This window comes from Eriocheir sinensis, chromosome 13 (genome assembly GCF_024679095.1).
Source record: "Eriocheir sinensis breed Jianghai 21 chromosome 13, ASM2467909v1, whole genome shotgun sequence".
Taxonomy (NCBI): Eukaryota; Metazoa; Arthropoda; class Malacostraca; order Decapoda; family Varunidae; genus Eriocheir; species Eriocheir sinensis.
The window spans coordinates 23,462,077-23,481,054 of NC_066521.1; the positions used below are offsets into that span (position 1 = coordinate 23,462,077).

The 18,978-nt window shown below is 43.5% G+C and overlaps 1 protein-coding gene and 1 long non-coding RNA gene across 6 annotated transcripts in view; one reads left to right on the forward strand and one right to left on the reverse strand.

The window, feature by feature from the left end:
* Positions 1-23: 23 nt before the first annotated feature.
* The window catches only part of LOC126998236 (MAGUK p55 subfamily member 7-like), a 19,524-nt gene continuing 569 nt past the window's right edge, over positions 24-18,978 (forward strand). The window contains exons 1-13 of one of the 5 annotated variants that reach the window (XM_050859720.1): positions 24-191; positions 3,206-3,278; positions 4,930-5,060; positions 5,396-5,542; positions 6,251-6,382; positions 7,720-7,746; positions 8,382-8,549; positions 8,712-8,908; positions 9,830-9,945; positions 10,741-10,995; positions 11,436-11,638; positions 12,791-12,931; positions 14,271-14,462. In XM_050859720.1, the coding sequence (XP_050715677.1) occupies positions 3,239-3,278; positions 4,930-5,060; positions 5,396-5,542; positions 6,251-6,382; positions 7,720-7,746; positions 8,382-8,549; positions 8,712-8,908; positions 9,830-9,945; positions 10,741-10,995; positions 11,436-11,638; positions 12,791-12,931; positions 14,271-14,447 (1,734 nt within the window). In that variant the 5' untranslated portion in view covers positions 24-191; positions 3,206-3,238 and the 3' untranslated portion in view covers positions 14,448-14,462. Of the gene's footprint in view, positions 192-3,205; positions 3,279-4,929; positions 5,061-5,395; positions 5,543-6,250; positions 6,383-7,719; positions 7,747-8,381; positions 8,550-8,711; positions 8,909-9,829; positions 9,946-10,740; positions 10,996-11,435; positions 11,639-12,790; positions 12,932-14,270; positions 14,616-18,978 lie in introns of those variants that run through there. The other 4 variants (XM_050859719.1, XM_050859721.1, XM_050859722.1 and 1 more) reach the window with 4 other exon arrangements.
* The window catches only part of LOC126998240 (uncharacterized), a 3,112-nt gene continuing 285 nt past the window's right edge, over positions 16,152-18,978 (reverse strand). The window contains exon 2 of the long non-coding RNA XR_007752718.1: positions 16,152-17,306. This is a non-coding gene — a long non-coding RNA (uncharacterized LOC126998240). The remainder of the gene's footprint in view (positions 17,307-18,978) is intronic.

Below are 18,978 nucleotides of genomic sequence, written 5' to 3' on the forward strand. Positions count from 1 at the left end.
AAGAGGAGGAGGCAGAGGAAGAGGAAGAGGAGGCAGAGGAAGAAGAAGAGGAGGAGGAGGAGTCCGGGAGGCTGTGCAGCAGACGACGTGATGGCCGCCATCTGATATCGACTCTTTAAGATGACTCGCGCGATCTTGTGCCTCAAATTATGACATCCTGCTGCCATTAACACTCCCAGATGCACAAAGAGGTGAGATAAAGGACTAAAGCTTTGTTAAATAAGGTCAAAGTGTCGATATAAACCCGGGAAGTGCCTTAAAATGACCCTTCAATTGTTTGTTGTTCGGAGGGAGGGGCGGTTTGACCTACTTTGACCTTTTCCATTGACCGCTTACCATAATCATAGTGACCTCGTGACCATAATAATGACCTTTGACCGTAATAATAACCTTGTGACGTCCAGTTTCTGCTCCGAGGTCAGAAGAGGGAGGGGCTGTTTTGACCTACTTTGACCTTTCTCCTTGACCATCGCAGGCTCATTTTGCTCTCTTGAAATAACAGTGATGACCTCGTGACCTATAATGATAATAATGGCCTTAAAGCAACGACCTTTTGGCGTTTGGTATCGGCTCGTGAGGTCAAAAGAGGGAGGGGCTATTTTGTGACTTAGTTTGACCACCCTGTTGAGAGAAAGAAAGAAAAGAGAGAGAGAGATTGGAAATGGGACAGACAGAAACAGAGGACAGACTGGGACAAGACTGAACAGTGTCATAGGTTGTGCAAAAATAATACATTGTTTGGTGTGGACTGAGACAAACGGACAGAGAATGGAACAGGCAGAAACAGAGACAGAGACTGGGATAAAGACAGACAGGCTGAGACAAGACTGAACAGTATCATAGGTTGTGCAAAAATGATACATTGTTTGGTGTGGACAGAGACAGAGACTGAAAGAGACAGACACAGAGAGACTGAAAGAGACAGAGACTGAAAGAAACAGAGACAAAGAAAGACTGAAAGATATAGAGACAGAGACCTTTTGATATATTTTCGTATCAAGCGCTTCATCTTTTGCTCTTTCATCCAACATCTATTATTTATCATGCTATTTGCTTAAAACCGCTCCCAACGGTTCTGCTCTGATAGGGAAATGAATACTAACTAACTAATGGGGAGCATACATATGGGTACGTGTCACTTCACTCACTCGCCGTAAAATATGAGAAATTGAGTCAGTTCTTTTAATCGAGTAGCCAGTGGAGTTTTTTATTTTTTATGGTAGCTGTTCTCTGAGGTGTTGTTTTAATAGGGAAATGAATATTAACTAACTAATGGGGAGCATACGTATGGGGACACATCGCTTCACTCACTCGCCGTAAAATATGAGAAATTGAGTCAGTTCTTTTAATCGAGTAGCCAGTGGAGTTTTTTATTGTAGCTGTTCTCTGAGGTGTTGTTTTAATAGGGAAATAAATAACAGGGTAGAAATAGGAGAAATTGGGTCAGATTATCAAATACAGTCTCCTGTGGAGTTAGAATTTTAATGTTATTTGCTGCTAACCATTCTGGAAGTTGTTATATAAATTGTAAAAATAAAAATAACAGGGTGGAGAGGAAGGAAAAACTGATGAAACAGAAGATATTGGGTCAGGTCAAGAAATTGGGTCCATATATTTCATAGTACAGTTACCATTGGAGTTGAAAGTCTTGTTATTTGCTGCTAGCCATTCAAGAAGTTGCTGCGTTTAGATGGTAAAAATCGAAATAACAGGGTGGGAAACAATGGAAAAAGGGATGAGACTGAAGATATTGGGTCAGGTCAAGAAATTGGGTCCATTTATTTCATAGTACAATTACCAATGGAGTTGAAAGTCTTGTTATTTGCTGCTAGCCATTCTAGAAGTTGTTATTTCAATGGTAAAAATAACATGGTGGAGAGCAAAGAAAAAAATATATAACTGAAGATATTGGGTCCATTTATTTCAGAGTACAGTTACTACCAATGGAGTTAAAATTTTTGTTATTTGCTGAAATTGTTGTTTTGAAGGTAGAGGAAATATATAATAGGGTGGAAAACAATGGAAAAAATATGAAACAGAAGAAATTGTGTGAGATAATCAATACAGGTGGCAGTGAAGTTAGAATTCTTGTGATATTTTCTGATAGCCATTTTCTAAGCATCTTTTTTAATGGGGGAGTGAAACAGCAGGGTTATAAATGCTAAATGGAAGGCCAAAAGGTCAAGAATTAGGTTTTTGTGGGTGTGTTTCCTTTGTTTTCTGACCATTCTTTGTGTTGGCAGAGTTGGGACAGGTTAAGAAATTAGGTCATTGCTGGTAGAGTTGAAATTTGTTGACCTGATGTAGAAAGGCAAGAATTAATCTCTATATGGGTGTGATTCCTTTGTTTTGTGACCACTCTTTGTGTTGGCAGAGTTTGGACAGGTTAAGAAATTAGGTCATTGCTGGTAGAGTTAAAATTTGTTGACCTGATGTAGAAAGGCAAGAATTAATGTCTATATGAGTGTGATTCCTTTGTTTTCTGACCATTCTTTGTGTTGGGAAAGTTGGGTCAGGTCAAGAAATTAGGTCATTGCTGGTAGAGTTGAAATTTGTTGATATGAAGTAGAAAGGCAAGAATTAATCTCTATATGGGTGTGATTCCTTTGTTTTCTGACCACTCTTTGTGTTGGCAGAGTTGGGTCAGGTCAAGAAATTGGGTCATTGCTTTTAGAGTTGAAATTTGTTGATATGAAGTAGAAAGGCAAGCATTAAGTGTGTGTGTGTGTTCTTTGTTTCGTGACCATCCTTTGTGTTACATTGCCAGAGTTGGGTCAGGTCAAGAAACTAGGTCAGTTTATACAGTACAGTTGCCAGAGGGGTCATCATTCCTTTGTTTTCAGGTTAAGTTAGGTCAAGAAATTGGGTCAGTTTATCAAATTTGAGTCAGTTCTCAGATCTCTCTTGTCTTGTAGAGCCAGAGTTGGGTCAGGTCAAGAAATTGAGTCAGTTTAGTCAATACCGTTGCCAGTGGGGTCATAATTCCTCTGATTTCATGTCATTCTTTGTCTCATTCGAGGAGGAGGAGAAGGAGAAGAAGAAGGTAGAGAAGAAGGAGGAGGAGGAGTAGAAAGTGGTTGTGGTTTTGGTAACAGTACTGCCAAAATAATAAAAATAATAATATAAGTATCCCCCCCCCAAAAAAAAAAATCACAACCTTGTTTCTTTCCACTGTGCTGACCTGTCTCTCTCTCTCTCTCCTCAGCCGTGGTGGTGCTGAGCTGACTCACTCGCCGGTATGACAGCTGTGATGGCCGCCGGAGACTCAGGTAGCCTGTGTGAGTGGTCTAGCATGCTGGCTGACGCTGCTGCTGATGATGGTTTTGCTGGTCATCTTCTGGGCGCTTTATCTCTCTCACCCTGCCTGTTGTGTCCTACGCCTCCAGGCTCTCTCTGGTGGAGCTTGGTGGAGTGTGATGCGAGAGAGTGGCTTTGGGATTTATGAAGTTATTTTTTCTTTATTTCTCTCTCTCCTCTTTTCCTTCCTTCTTTATTTACTGCCTTTCCTTTTCCCTTCCTTCATTTTATACTTTTTCTTTCTTCCTTCCTTCCTGCCTTCCTTTCTTCCCTCCTTCCTTCTATCTTCTGTTTTGTCTTCCTTTCTGTCCTTCCTTCCTTCCTTCCTTCCTTCTATCTTCCATTCTGTCTTTCCTTCCTTTCTTCTATCTTCCATTCTGTCTTTCCTTCCCTCCTTCCTTCCTTCTATCTTCTGTTCTGTCTTCCTTTCTGTCTTTCCTTCCTTCCCTCCTTCCTCCCTTCTGTCTTCCGTTCTGTCCTTCCTTCCTTCCTTCCTTTCCTCCTTCCTGTCATCAGGGTTGGTATATATACATATGTTTTTGCTTGTAACAACTTAGCTCAACTTTTTCCATCTTCAGAGTGCCATAGTAGTTTTTCTGCGACAACTTTCACCAATAATCTTTTCTAATCTTTTACTCCTGATAACCTTAGATTAATTGCATGTCTTACAGTTTTTGGTGAAGAATTTGATTATTGTTATTATTATTATTATTACTATTATTATTGTTGTTGTTGTTTTTCCATTCATTCTCTCTATATATTATTCAGCTCTCTCAATATATTATTCAACTGTAGGCTTATTAATTCTCTGAGTTAGTTAGTTAGTAGCTTTTAATAAGTAAGAGAGAGAGAGAGAGAGAGAGACTGAGACTATTAAGAAACCAGGGTTGAATCTATGGATGTTAGTAATTCCTGGTACATTAAGAAGCCATCCATTCCCTTACCTTTCCTCTGACAAAGTGCAGTCCAATGTTAAATCTCTGAGTGTTAGTGATTCCTGGTACATGAAAATCCCTTCCCTCTGATAAAGTGCTCTCCCTCCCTTCCTGTCTCTGAGTGTTAGTGATTCCTGGTACATGAAAATCCCTTCCCTCTGATAAAGTGCTCTCCCTCCCTTCCTGTCTCTGAGTGTTAGTGATTCCTGGTACATGAAAATCCCTTCCCTCTGATAAAGTGCTCTCCCTCCCTTCCTGTCTCTGAGTGTTAGTGATTCCTGGTACATGAAAATCCCTTCCCTCTGATAAAGTGTGCTCCCTCCCTTCCTATCTGTGAGTGTTAGTGATTCCTGGTACATGAAAATCCCATCCCTCTGATAAAGTGCACTCCCTTCCTTCCTATCTCTGAGTGTTAGTAATTCCTGGTACATGAAAATCCCATCCCTCTGATAAAGTGCTCTCCCTCCCTTCCTGTCTCTGAGTGTTAGTAATTCCTGGTACATGAAAATCCCTTCCCTCTGATAAAGTGCTCTCCCTCCCTTCCTGTCTCTGAGTGTTAGTAATTCCTGGTACATGAAAATCCCATCCCTCTGATAAAGTGCACTCCCTCCCTTCCTGTCTCTGAGTGTTAGTAATTCCTGGTACATGAAAATTCCTTCCCTCTGATAAAGTGTGCTCCCCCCCTCCCTCCCTGCAGCACTGAGTGGACTAATATCCTCTCTGGAGAAGGCCAGGACCCAAATAGACAGTGATGAGGAGGACTTTGGCTTCTTGGCGGACCTGCTTAAGTCGCGGGAACTCCAGGCGCTCGTCAATGTACATAATAAGGTGAGGCTGGGTGTGTGTGTTGGGGGGGGAGGAGTGTGTGTGTGTGTGTGTTTATCTAGTTATTATCATGTTCTCTCTCTCTCTCTCTCTCTCTCTCTCTCTCTCTCTCTCTCTCTCTCTCTCTCTCTCTCTCTCTCTCTCTCTCTCTCTCTCTCTCTCTCTCTCTCTCTCTTTATCATTATTATCATCATTGGTGTTATAACTTTGTGTGTCTGTAATAATTCTTTGACAGGCAGCGTCCACACACTGACCCTGACTAACCGTGAAAAATAACAAAAATAGTCATGCCAGGTTTTGCCCAGAGCCCAAACCCTCCTGTTCCTCCTCCCCCTTAGATCAACCGCACGCGCAAGACATGCCAGGCGCTCATGTCCAACGCGGAGGAGATTGGCATTTCCATCATGAAGGAGATACACAACCGCACCATTCCCTCAGCGGATGCCATAGAACTCTTTGCCATACTGCAGTCGCCGCACCTTCAGGTCAGTCACGGCTTGGGGCAGGGATGAAGTAAATACAAGAATTGTGTATTTGAATACAAATACAAAGACTTCAAATTCCAAAGAATATGAATACACTGAAATGGTTTTAATTTGAATACATATATGAATACTTCTTGAAAGTATTCGACAATACATTCATAAATACTTTTCATTGAAAAATACCTTCTTGACATAATGGGGTGTTGAACTGTTTTGAAGTTATGCAACAGTAAAATGAACTCATGAACACACACTCAGCATCCACACTGAGTCAGTGAGTCAGACTCCAGCATCCAGCCGCCCTGCTACAGTCTGCAAACCCTGAGCTATACACGATGATTACACGTCCGCCCAGGAGGCTGGAGTTGTAAGGAACAACGGCTGTTATTTCTGATAACAAATTTTTAAGTATTCATCAGACTATTCACAGAATATGAATACTTTCCCCATGTATTCAAATATGAATGAGAATACTTTGATTGCTATCAATATTTATTCAAATAGGAATACAAATACACCCAAATACGGTATTCCAATACGAATACAGAATAGGAATACTCCATCCCTGGCTTGGGGAGAGCAGTACTTTTTCTCCTTGCTTCCCAGGCTCACAGTTTTAGGTCTGTTGAGAACACACGAGACTGACTTTCACGGTGGTGTCTGCGTCCTGCCTGACAAAATATTAACCAGTTGCGTATCCCCCAACAGGGAGTCCTCCAAGCGCATGACAGCATTGCCGCCAAGGACTTCGCGCCACACCTCCCTGAGATTCCTGTGGAGGTTGACGAGGACGAGGAGACAGTCAAGATTGTGCAGCTGGTGAAGAGCAATGAGCCAATGGTAGGAGCCTCGTCTGTCTGTTATAACTCCGTATTTTAAAACCTAACCTAACTTAGCGTAACATATAAGCCACTCAGTTGCCCTGTTTGAAGAGCCTCTCTTAGTAGAAGTTGCTGCTGGGATTTTCAGGGACTTTTGTGATCCTGGTGATGGTTTTTATACACAACTTCTGTACTACGAACGGGAAAATTGCTACCCATGAAAACCTGGTTAATCTTCTCTGTGGCCTTGGGAAATAGTTGCAGTGGGAGCCTGAAATCTTTAGAAATATGGACCTGTACATATGTCAGGATTATTGTCATTGCTATTATTGCCGTTATTACTGCAAGAACCTGCCGTCATTCGAGCATTCGCTACTCGGAATTGCTTTAACACACATAAATACATAACTTTTTTAGTTGTTTTGATGTGAAATCCTCGCCATAACAACATCAGTATTTCACATCACATGCAACTAGATATATACATCACAATACCGTCCCGATCACAGGTTGACAGACTGGGATATATTCACATTATGGGGACAATTGTGTTGGCCTGAGATGGTGTGACGGCATGTTTGGGGCGACCCGCACCGCACAGGTGACATAGGTTAACTTGAGGGTCTTTCAGTATAGAAGCCTCACACCTCACTTTGTTGTATAGAAAGTCTCATTAGTAAGGAAGCACATATGAATTTTCTGAGTCAAGACCTATAGTAACTGTTTGGGGTTTTGTTAGGTTAGGTTAGGTTAAGTTTAGGGTATCTTCAAACACATGATAGCCAGCGCATTATGGTATAAATCAATGAAGAATGCACCTCACTTTGTTGTATAGAAAGTCTCATTAGTAAGGAAGCATATATGAATTTTTCGAGTCAAGACCTATAGTAACTGTTAGGGGTTTTGTTAGGTTAGGTTAGGTTAAGTTTAGGGTATCTTCAAACACATGATAGCCAGTGCCTTATGGTATAAATCAACAAAGAATGACCTCACTTTGTTGTATAGAAAGTCTCATTAGTAAGGAAGCACATATGAATTTTCTGAGTCAAGACCTGTAGTAACTGTTTGGGGTTTGGTTAGCTTCTCATTGCAGACGTAATAGATATTTTAGATGAGTGAAGGCTGATTCAGTGGTTGAAGGGGACACTCAGCATATTACAGCAGTCATCTATAAGGCTGAAGACTCCCAAAGCACATAAGAAGATTGGTATTTCCTTCTTTATCGATTTTCCCTTTGGTCGAGAAGGTAACCAAAGCCACCCAGTCTGAGAACCATTGCGTGAGACATTGTATCTCTGTCTCAGTCTGTGTTGAATTCCCTGACCCTTGTTGTTGTTTGCTCAATGCTTGCCACAGGAGGGAAAGGGAGCTGAGCCTATTGTGGTGAGTAGAAAGACTTGTTTTGTGTCATTTTACGTGTGTGTAGATGTAGAGAACGAGTGTGTGGTCTTAAGGGACTGCTACTTTTAATTAACATAGTGCCTTCAACTTAAAGTAATGGTCTCTTAAAGTAAAGTAGTAGTTCTAGCGGTCCCCTAAACTACAATAGCGTTCCCTCAAACTAAAGCAGCCCTGAAATTAAGTACCACTCCCCTTAATGAAAGTAGTGATTCCTTAAACTCAAGTAACAGTCCCTTAATTGTTTCCTTCACCTGCATACTTCCTCCTCTTTCTACTCTTGCTCAGCCCTGTACTGTCCTAATCCCTTATGCAAGAGTTAACTGGCATCTTCATTCTTTCATCCCCTTCACTGGTAAACTCTTTCTTCCTCCCTTCTTTTATCACTGGTTTTCCTTATTCCTTCCTTCCTTTTGTTATTTTTTTTCTTTCTCTTTCCTTCCCCCCTCTCTTCCTTCCTTTTTTACTGGTTTTCCTTTTTCCTTCCTTCCTTCCCCTAGTTCTTCTCTTCCTTCTATCCTTGAACTGCCTTACACACACACCCTCTCAATTTCTGGCGATGTCAAGGCAGTGTTAATTTCACATCCCCTCCTTCCTTTCTTCCTTCCCCCCAACCGCAGGGAGCCACCATCAAGCAGGACGACCGCACCGGCGCCATAATCATTGCCCGGATCATGCATGGGGGCGCCGCAGACCGCTCCGGCCTCATCCATGTTGGTGACGAGGTGCAGGAGGTCAACAACTTCAACGTGGTGGGCAAGACTCCGGCCGATGTCCACAAGATACTGGTAAGGGAGAGAGAGAGAGAATCGGTTATTTTTATAGAGAGAAAGAGAGAATATGGGTTATTTTTACAGAGAGAGAGAGAATTCCTTGTCAGTTGATATTTTTATTATTAGTTATTTTTCTGAGCCAGCCAGTAACCCAGTGCCCCCCCCCTCACCCCCCAGATGCAAGCAGAGGGCACCATCACCTTCAAGCTCCTCCCGGCCAGCAGCTCGGCACACCTCAGGGAGAGCAAGGTGAGGGTGCGTGCCTACTTCGACTACGATCCCAAGGAGGACAAGCACATCCCCTGCAAGGAGGCCGGGCTGCCCTTCAACAAGCTGGACATCCTACACATTGTGACCCAGGATGACCCCTACTGGTAAGCCCTGGGTGACCTCATACAAGTTGGAGTTATGGAAATTGACCTCTCCAATACTTTTTTTTTTTTTAGGGGCAGTGATTAACAGGTCTTTTTTTATTGTTTTTCTACCGGTAAGCCCTGGGCGACCTCATAGAACCTGGCGTTATGTAAATTGACCTCTCTTTTGACCTCTCTTCGATACTCAGTTTTTATAGGGTCAGTAATTAGCAGGGTTTTGTCTCACAATTTTTTTTTCCTGACCTGTTTACTATACAAAAATCAGACCCAAGAGCAGAGCCTATGGTCCAGACTAGGTGGTGTGTTCTTAACCCGTCCGCTGCGATTGGCACAGATTTTGCCTTCACTGGTGGCCTGGGAACATATACTGCCAGGTCTTTCTCTGCCTCTGTGGTGGATAGTGGAGTGTTTCCCATGTGGTATTTGTGTGCTGGATATCCCTTCACTGGTAGCCGGGTAACATACACTCCCAGGTCTTTCTCTGCCTCTGTTGTGGATAGTGGAGTTTTTCCCATGTGGTAATGGTGTGCTGGATATCCCTTCACTGGTAGCCTGGTAACATATACTCGCAGGTCGTTCTCTGCCTGTGTGGTGGATAGTGGAGTGTTTCCCATGTGGTATTGGTGTGCTGGATATCCCTTTACTGGTAGCCTGGTAACATACACTCCCAAGTCTTTCTCTGCCTGTGGTGGATAGTGTAGTATTGGTGTGCTGGATATCCCCTCCCATGGTGCAGGACTTTACATTTTTCTTCATTGAATTGTAGCAGCCACTTTTTGTTCCATTCCTGTAGCTTGGTGAGGTCTTCTTGTGGGAAGTATGCAGTTAAGGGGGTAAACTGAAGTGCAATAACATGATATCAAATAGCCACTAGGAGTCTACGTTTGTACTTTATGATCTTGTGTCTTTGGTGTCCGACAGGTGGCAAGCTCGGAAGGAGGGCGATCGCAACATGAGGGCCGGACTGATCCCCTCTCGGCAGCTGCAGGAGCGCCGCATCCTTGCCCACCGCCAGGACCAGACAGCCAACGGACAGAGTAAGGCACGATGAACACTGAGGGTTCCTAGGAAGGCTCAAGGGTTAATACATAAGAAAAAAATAAATAAAAAACTGGAAGGCTCAGTCAACATTGCACAAGTAAAAATCAATAAAGAACTCAAAGGCTTGGTAAACATGGCACAGTCTAAGCCAGGCAGGACCCTTTGTACTGGATCTTATAAGTGGACCTAACCTAACCTAATACCAGTGCCTGCAAGGGTGGTGTGTGGGTATTTACCTGTTTGTATTTACCTATATGTAGCATGCAGGGCCTGAGTTCAAGCTGGGATTGTCCTGTCTCCCAAGCTATATTTGTCCAGCTTTTCCTCCATTATATGGACACTGCCTGCTTCAAAAGTGTCTTTGTTTAGTTCATTCCATTTATCCACACTCCTCTATGGAAAACTGTACTTCTTTATATCTTTCAGACAAGTCCTCTTTCTCAATTTCTTGCTATGTCTTCTCATTTGCCTCCTTCCTTCCATCTCACTCAAATCTTTTCTGTCCAACAAGTCCATTCCACTTGTGTTCCTGTACAGTGCTATCAGATCTCCTCTGTCTCTTCTTTCTTCCAGTGTTGGTAAGCCAAGCTCCTCCAATCTAGTCTCGTATGACAGACTTGATAGTTCTGGTACCATCTTAGTTGCAATCCTTTTTAGTTTCCTTATATCCTTTTTCCTGTACAATTCTCTCAGGTCCCCTCTTTCTCTTCCTTCTTCCAGTGTTGGTAGGCCCAGCTCCTCCAATCTAGTCTCATGATAGATACTTGATAGCGTTACTGATCTTGCCACAGTTGCAGGGTGCATCCTCCCCAAGTCCCCAAGCTGCCGCCCGTCCCCCAAGGTCAAAAAGATCATCTACGACGCCTCCGAGAGCGAGGACTTTGACCGGGAGGAGGTGCCGACCTACGAGGAGGTGGCCCGCCTCTACCCTCGCCCTGGCCTGCCCCGCCCCATCGTGCTCATTGGTCCTCCGGGGGTGGGCCGCAACGAACTCAAGCGGCGGCTCATGGCCCTAGACGTGGACAAGTATAGAACGCCTGTGCCTAGTAAGTGCCCTGAATATCTAGTCGAGTTCCCTTATAACAGGATGAGTATTGAGGCTCACAGTTAGTACACAGAAGGACGCAAAGTTTAGTATAGTCACCCCTAACAGTGACTCCCCCCCCCCCTTCCTCTTGTTATGGTCCATGCTAGCAGTGGTCCCATTGTGCCTCACCTCTCCTTCCAAAGAGTCGTCCTCTGGCCTTGTGGATATGCAGGATGCTGATCACCAAAAGAGTTATTTTTATACGGAGAGAGAGAGAGAGAGAGCATAGGTGGTTTTATCCAGAGAGAGAGAGAGAGCACATTAGTTATTTTTATACAGGAAGAGAAAGAGAGAGCATTGTTTTTCTTGTTTTTTTGTTTTTACCCTTGAGCTGGCTGCCTCACTTGCCATAAAAAAAAACTAAATAAAATGTGTGACCTCTCGACCTCCTTCCAACAGTGACGTCTCGGCCGCCCAGACCCGGGGAAGTGAACAACCGCGACTACCAGTTTGTGACGCGGGAGGACCTGGAAGAGGAGGCCGCGGCGGGCACCCTGGTGGAGCACGGGGAGTTTAAGGGCCACCTCTACGGCACCTCAGCCATCACCCTGAAGAGCATGATCAACGCCGGCTATGTTGTGATACTCACCCCGCACTACCAGGTGGGCGCGAGGCTCAGGCACACCAGTAGCTCACACCAGTAGCCTCACACGACTCTCTTCTCCTGCTCATCCCTGTACTATCCAGATCCCTTATGCAAGAGTTAACCAGCATCTTTATTCTTTCATCCCTTCTGCTGGTAAACTAGAACAGCCTCCCTTTGTCTGTATTTCTACTCTTGCTGATCCCTATACTATGCAGATCCCTTATGCAAGAGTTAACCAGCATCTTTATTCTTTCATCCCTTCTGCTGGTAAACTAGAACAGCCTCCCTTTGTCTGTATTTCTACTCTTGCTCATCCCTATTCTATGCAGATCCCTTATGCAAGAGTTAACCAGCATCTTTATTCTTTCATCCCTTCTGCTGGTAAACTAGAACAGCCTTCCTTCATCGTATTTCTACTCTTGCTCATCCCTATACTATCCAGGTCCTGTATGCAAGAGTTAACCAGCATCTTTATTCTTTCATCCCTTCTGCTGGTAAACTAGAACAGCCTTCCTTCATTGTATTTCTACTCTTGCTCATCCCTATACTATCCAGGGCCCTTATGCAAGAGTTAATCAGCATCTTTATTCTTTCATCCCCTCTGCTGGTAAACTAGAACAGCCTTCCTTCATCATATTTCTACTCTTGCTCATCCCTATACTATCCAGGTCCTGTATGCAAGAGTCAACCAGCATCTTCACTCCTTCATCCCTTCAACCAGTAAATTCTGGAATAGCCATCCTTTGTCTGCATTTCTTCCTCCTGCCTGTGACTTGAACTCTTTCAAAATTGACCTCTCTTTTGGCCACTCTTTTAAACTTTTTTTATATAGGGGCAGTGATTAGCATGCTTTTTTTCTCATTGTTATTATTATTATTATTATTTTTTTTTTTTGGGGGGCTTTAGGTGCTTCCTTTACTGTTACCCCTTCACTCCAGCGACGGCATCACCATATGGAAAGGGTTAGTCCTCTTCTAAACTTCTTAATCCTCTTCTAAACCTCTTAAGAGAAAATGGAAGAGGAATTTGGAGGAGGATTGAGAGGTTTAGAAGAGGATTAATCCTCTTCCTTTTCCTCTTGACCCTTTCCACACTGTAACGCCGAGATCTGCATCACGGATGGAAAGGGTTAAATAATGCTAATACTAATGCTAATCCCTTGTTTCAGGCCCTCAAGTACCTGAGAACTGCAGAGTTCAAACCCTACGTGATATACATCAAGCCTCCCACACTTGCCGTGCTCAAAGAGACCAGACTGGCAGCTCACGCGCGCTCAACTTTTGATGAAAATAACTCCAGAGGGTTCACTGTGAGTCTCTGCAGTGTTTGTTGTGGCAGGGCACACCTCAGCAGATGTAGGAACCTGCAAGTGACTAGAAACATATATAACCCACTGGGAAACATTGTAGAAACTTCCTTTACATTCTTTAGAAAGGTGTAGAGTGTGTGGTGAGCTTACTAAAGTATTAGATGTGTTAAGCGTAATGCTGATTAAGTATTAGTACGGTAAAAGATGTCAGGGCCCACAGCAGTGAGTAAAAATTGGATGAATTAACCCGCCCTCTGCGATTGGCACAGATTTGGGTTTCACTGGTAGCCTGGTAACATACACTCCCAGGTCTTTCTCTGCCTCTGTGGTGGACAGTGGAGTGTTTCCCATGTGGTATTTGCATGTTGGATATCCCCTCCCAAGGTGCAGGACTTCACAGTTTTCTTCATTGAATTGTAGCAGCCACTTTTTGTCCCATTCCTGTAGCTTGGTGAGGTCTTCTTGTAGGAAATCTGCAGTCAACAGGTTAACCCCTTCAACACGAGGACGCATATATTGCGTACTTGCGTGCCCCGTACCATATCCGAGGACGTGCATACAGCGTCCTGGCTTGCTTTAGCCAATATACGAGTTATTTTATCTCTATATTTATGCTTACATCTCAAAGTTATCAATTAATTTATGTTTCTTTATGTGCACCATTTAATTCTGCATGTTTTCATAAATAATACATGATGATTATGTTGAGTTTATGGCTGAAAACTTGTTATATTCAATAGCAACATTTTAAATTTGGCGTGCGCGGTGATCCCGGATACGCCGCAGGGCGCTGTTTTGGCCCAGCCATAGTGAGTTTCTTTATGTGCACCATGTAATTCTGCGTGTTTTCATATATAATACATGATTATGTTGAGTTTATAGCTGAAAACTTGTTATATTCAATAGCGACATTTGAAATTTGGTGCGCATGGCACTGTCTTGGCCCGGCCGCAGTGAGTTTCTTTATGTGCACCATTTAATTCTGCATGTTTTCATATATAATACATGATGATTATGTTGAGTTTATGGCTGAAAACTTGTTATATTCATTAGCGACATCTGAAATTTGGCGCTCGTGGCGATCTCGGATACGGCACGGGGCGCTGTTTTGAACCGGCCATAGTGTAGGGGTTAAGCGGATGTGTACTTGATGCAAATTTGATTGAAAGTTTCCATTGTAGGGCAGATAGATGTAGGGCTTGGGAGGAGAGGGGATGAAAAACTTGTCAGGAGTTGCTGCTTGTAATCCTCTAGTGTGTTTGTGTGTGTGTGTGTGTGTGTGTGTGTGTGCTTGTGTCACTGTCCGAGGGTTAATGCCAGGCTAACACTGCCCTTGCAGGAGGACGAATTCAAAGACATGCTGAAGGCTGCCGCAAGGATAGAGTTCCACTACTCCCACTGGTTTGACGAGGTGGTGGTCAATGACGAGCTCTCCTCCGCCTTTGAGCTGCTGCTGACTGCTGTTAACCGGGTGGAGACAGAGCCGCTGTGGGTGCCGGCCTCATGGGTGCAATAATCTGGCGCTAGATCAGTGAGTCATCGAGTGTCTGCGTAGTGTTCAACATTCCCCCTTGAGGGACCTTCTCCTCGCAGGACATTTTCTTCCTGTGACTTATTCCTTCCTGGAGGCTTTCCCTTCCCAGACATTATCCTCCTGTTTATTTATTTATCACCAATTTCCAAACTAGCAAACCTTGACCCAAAAAATGCAACTTCCACCAAACAGTAACCCAACACCAGTGACCTGTTACCCATGTCATGACGTATCCAGGGCAGGAAGTGGCCACAGAGAGAAGTGTCCTGAAGGGAATGTGTTCTGCGGGAAGATGTGTGGAGGGGAGCTACCCACTGGAGAATGAGAGCAGACCCCCATCAGCTGTCTGTCGAGGGGCTGAGACGCAGTGCTGTGTTAATATATAAGATTGGCATTGTGTCTGTGAGGGCCAGTTATGCATCAGTGTCATCTGCTCTTGGGACAGATGCCAAAGTGCCACATGTGTGTGTGTGTGTGTGTGTGTGTGTGTGTGTGTGTGTGACCTAACTCCACGTATGACCCTAACAAAGTACAGTGCTAAGATTTAATTGTTTTTGTAGGCAAATGAAGGAAAGGGAATTGGCTCAAGGGCAAAAACAAAAATACAAAAGCCCACATTATTGCTGCTCCCTCAATAGAAAAACAGACGAGTGGGCAGAAGAGAGGGTCAGCCTTGGAGGGAGAGGTGTCTGTCTGTCTGTCTTGATAACGCCTGACTGCTGCCTGAACTGCCGTACTCAATGTGTGGGCGACAATTCCGTACAGTTCACTTCACATTCCATTTTGTAGCAAGGCTCGGCCAAAACACATTCCATAGCATGTCGTAATACCTCTATGCATTCAAACTGAAGGCAGCAAGCAAATGGATATTGTTATTTCTGGTCATTAATTTGCGAGTATTTGTCAAATTATGCGATGAGTACGTACACCTTCCCTGAGTGTTTGAATACGAGTGCGAATACTTAACTGATTCAGATACAAATGTCATGAATCTCAACACTATTCAAATGGGTTCTGTCAGGAATTCCAAATATAAACACTCCATCCCTATTTGGAAGCCTCATCACTTTCGATCGGCAGCAGACAAAGGGTCATATTATAAAACATTATGTCCCCCAAACACACTCTCTTGACAAGGGTTTCATAGGAGGTGTGGGCATTTCCAAGGGATACTTTAATGACCCTGGTGATAGTGTGACCCTTCTGCTTTACCACGAACCTAAAATTTCACTCGAGCGAATTTCCCCGATCTCCTTTTTGGCCTTTGGAATAGATTTGAGGGGTGGAAGTGTCTGACAGTTCTGACCGAAATATCATAATCAACAGCAAACAAACAAACTTTCCTGTGGCAAGGACACTTGGCCATCACACCTGTTTACTTTTGGTTTGTGCCTTTCCTTTGTGGAGCGCATGGAGCGGACCAAAAACCGCACACCCTGAATACAAATAAGCAAGCACTGATCGTCTAAGACATACTGGGCTTTCCGTTGTTACCCTTACTAAAGAATCTCCTGATAGAGTAGTGACACGCTTGAAAGCGGTTAGTCGGCCGGTTCTCTCGTCTTGTCCCGCCGGTCGCCTTGCTACTTAGAGATATTACTAGTTATGTATAGCTAATATTACACTGTTTTATGATAGTCAAAGCTCCAAGGAATATTGAATTATTTGTTGCAGAGTGTGTGTGTGTGTGTGTGTGTGTCATGGGTCCCACTTCTGAGTCTCAGTCAGTCAAACTTTAGCTTTAATCTCATCTAAGTCTCGGGATTGGATGACCTCCTTGTCCCCCAGGCTGTTCCATAGATCTGTGCATCCATTGGCAAAGCTGTTTCCTGACCTCTTTCATACATTCACCTTTATGTCCCCTGCTTGCTCTGACGTCCCTTACAAACATGTCCTCTATCAGTTCTGCTTACTCCCCTATTGCCCTGAACCCTGCTGTCATGTCCCCTCTCTCTCCTCTCTCTTTCAAGGATTGCTGCCCCAACCCTTCCAGTCTAGTTCACTTGCTACCCTTTGTATTGTTTTGGTCTCCTTTATGTGTTTCTTTGTATGTGAGGGGCACTCTGCTTCTTCCTCTCTTCATCCATCAGTGACTTGACACTCTTTTGCTTGTCAACAGCTTTTAAGTCTATCCAATGTGTTCTTCAGGGGGAAAATTATTCTGGACCAACATTCCCAAGTGTGTGTGTGTGTGTGTGTGTGTGTGTGTGTGTGTGTGTGTGCAGACACTTTTAAAAATAATGTTAATATGTCAAACAATAAAAGTAGTGAACATTTTGCAGTAACTAGCAGTTGGTGCCCCAGTAGCTAGGAGTAGGAAAGACTCACTGTAATATAAACATTTCATCTTGGTGTTTACAATGTTTGGTAATTACTTTTTTGGTGGCCCAGCAGTACCCAAGACTGAGGCAGAGACTTGCAGCTACAGTTATCAAACAGTGTCGGGGTTTTAGTGTCCACATTATGTTCTGTGAAAGCCTTCCCACCAGCCTGTGTTTTGAGTCTCTGTGTCCTGCAGTGCACCGTACAACTGATGCTCAAACTTTATGTTGTAACCTGTACTTCCATTCTTTGTTGAGCATTGCTTGGTCTCCAGACGTAGGAGCATTTCACTTCAACAAATCAACAAACTGGATGACATACAGGACTATAGGTACACTGAAATATATGTTATGTAAGACACAGTGTGAAGGTGTTTAAATTCACTGTGATTCTCTGCTGGACTCACCTATTGATTTTTTTTATTATTATTAATCTATTTATATAGGAGGGCCCCTTCAAGTGTAGGAACCTAAGGGCCAGTGCCTAGTGGTCAGCTTGCTCCAGCCTGCAGCCCAGCACCTGTTGACTTGGTGGTGGTGGTGGTGGTGGTGAAACACTTTCCTCAGTCACTCTTAAGAGGAGGCAGGATAGGTGATGATGGTGTGTTAGGTGTGCCGTTTCTTTTGTTTTTTCTTCAGTGACAAGGACACAGCAACATTACAAGATTAGTGCCTGGCTCCCCCAATGAAAGGTAGAGAGAAAGACAGTAAGGGCTGCAGCTTTACACTCCAACACAGGAAGTTTGAATAAGTTCCCAAACCAAACACAAAATTCTACGGAAATTCCTCGTATGTACCGTGTTTAGTGTTGGTATAAAATGAAGGAAACTTTAGAAACCCACAGGAAATCTCTTTAGTATCTGGCATTGGAGAATGTAGTTTTGGGTACTGACAGTGACTCTGTTGGATTGTTGAACTGGCTCACCAATTGGCAAATATCTGTCATGATTCAAGAGGTGCTTTGGGAGGCAGTGAAGACAGACTGTGCCATAGTTCACCGCTGACAGGGATGAAGTAACAAAGACAGACTTACCTCCTGTGTTAGCAAAGATTCTGGTTGTGTTAACTCTTGCATTAGGGAAGATACTTGCTAACTCTTGCATTAGTAAGGAGACTGGATAAATCTTAGTAGTTAGATATATTAATTACTACTGGTTAATCTGGTCAGTATAGAGTGAGGTTAACTCTTACAGAAAAAAATCATAGGACAGTAAGTTATTTTTTGTAGTAGAAGAGAGAAGGAGGCGAGGTGAAGCCATGACCCAAAGGTTGTAAGTGTTCTTGTGGGTAACGCTTGATGTTAGTATCCGAGTAAGTTATGAGAGAGAGAGAGATTACTTACTGTTGGGTGATGTCCATTTTATTAGTTACGTATTTGATTAGAGATTATGTAACTGATGCTCTGTTAATATATCTTGCTGGTGTTTGGTTAGGTTTCTCTCAAACACACACATACAGAACACACACACACACACATGTCTAGTGTTTGTGTCTATAAATCAAACTTCTCCTCATTTCTGTATCTGTTCCTATCTTGAACTCCAGACTGGATATTATGTATTTTATAATTTACTTCTTGATGATCATTTTCTGCATTCAGTCACTTGGAGGAGAACAGGAAGCTCCAGTCATTGGACTGTTTGTTATTCACCTTTTGGCTGGTGTGGTGTTCCAGAGTGGTACCTTCCATATTTTGTTGTTTCCTCGTTCAGTCCCTGATGTTTTGATATCAGTTTTTATATTTCGCCCCAGATATTACGTTTCAAAGTGTGCGCCAGATAGTGGAGTGGAAGGTTCTGTCTCACACTCATTTCTCTGCACTACTGACATGACCACAAGGACCATTAGCATGACTCCCAGACCCCAGGACCCTCGTGGCAAGCTCTGCTGTGCCTGGCATCAGAAGGGAGGGCATGATGCTGGTAATGGCCACTCCAAAACAGCAGAATTAAAAGAGTGTGGTCAGCTGTGTCGAGTTTTGAAGCAGGACTAGGTAGTACAAGCACTCAGCCTCTTCCAGCACAAGCCCAAGCACTTCCGTGGCTGCCAGGACAGGAAACTTGAGGGGATTGAGAGGGAAAATATTCTGGTGGCATGGACAGTATGCAGCCAAATAGGTGGGTTGTATAAACTTATTTGAATAAAAATACTACACAAATGATATTATGTTAATTTTCTAACTACATAAGACT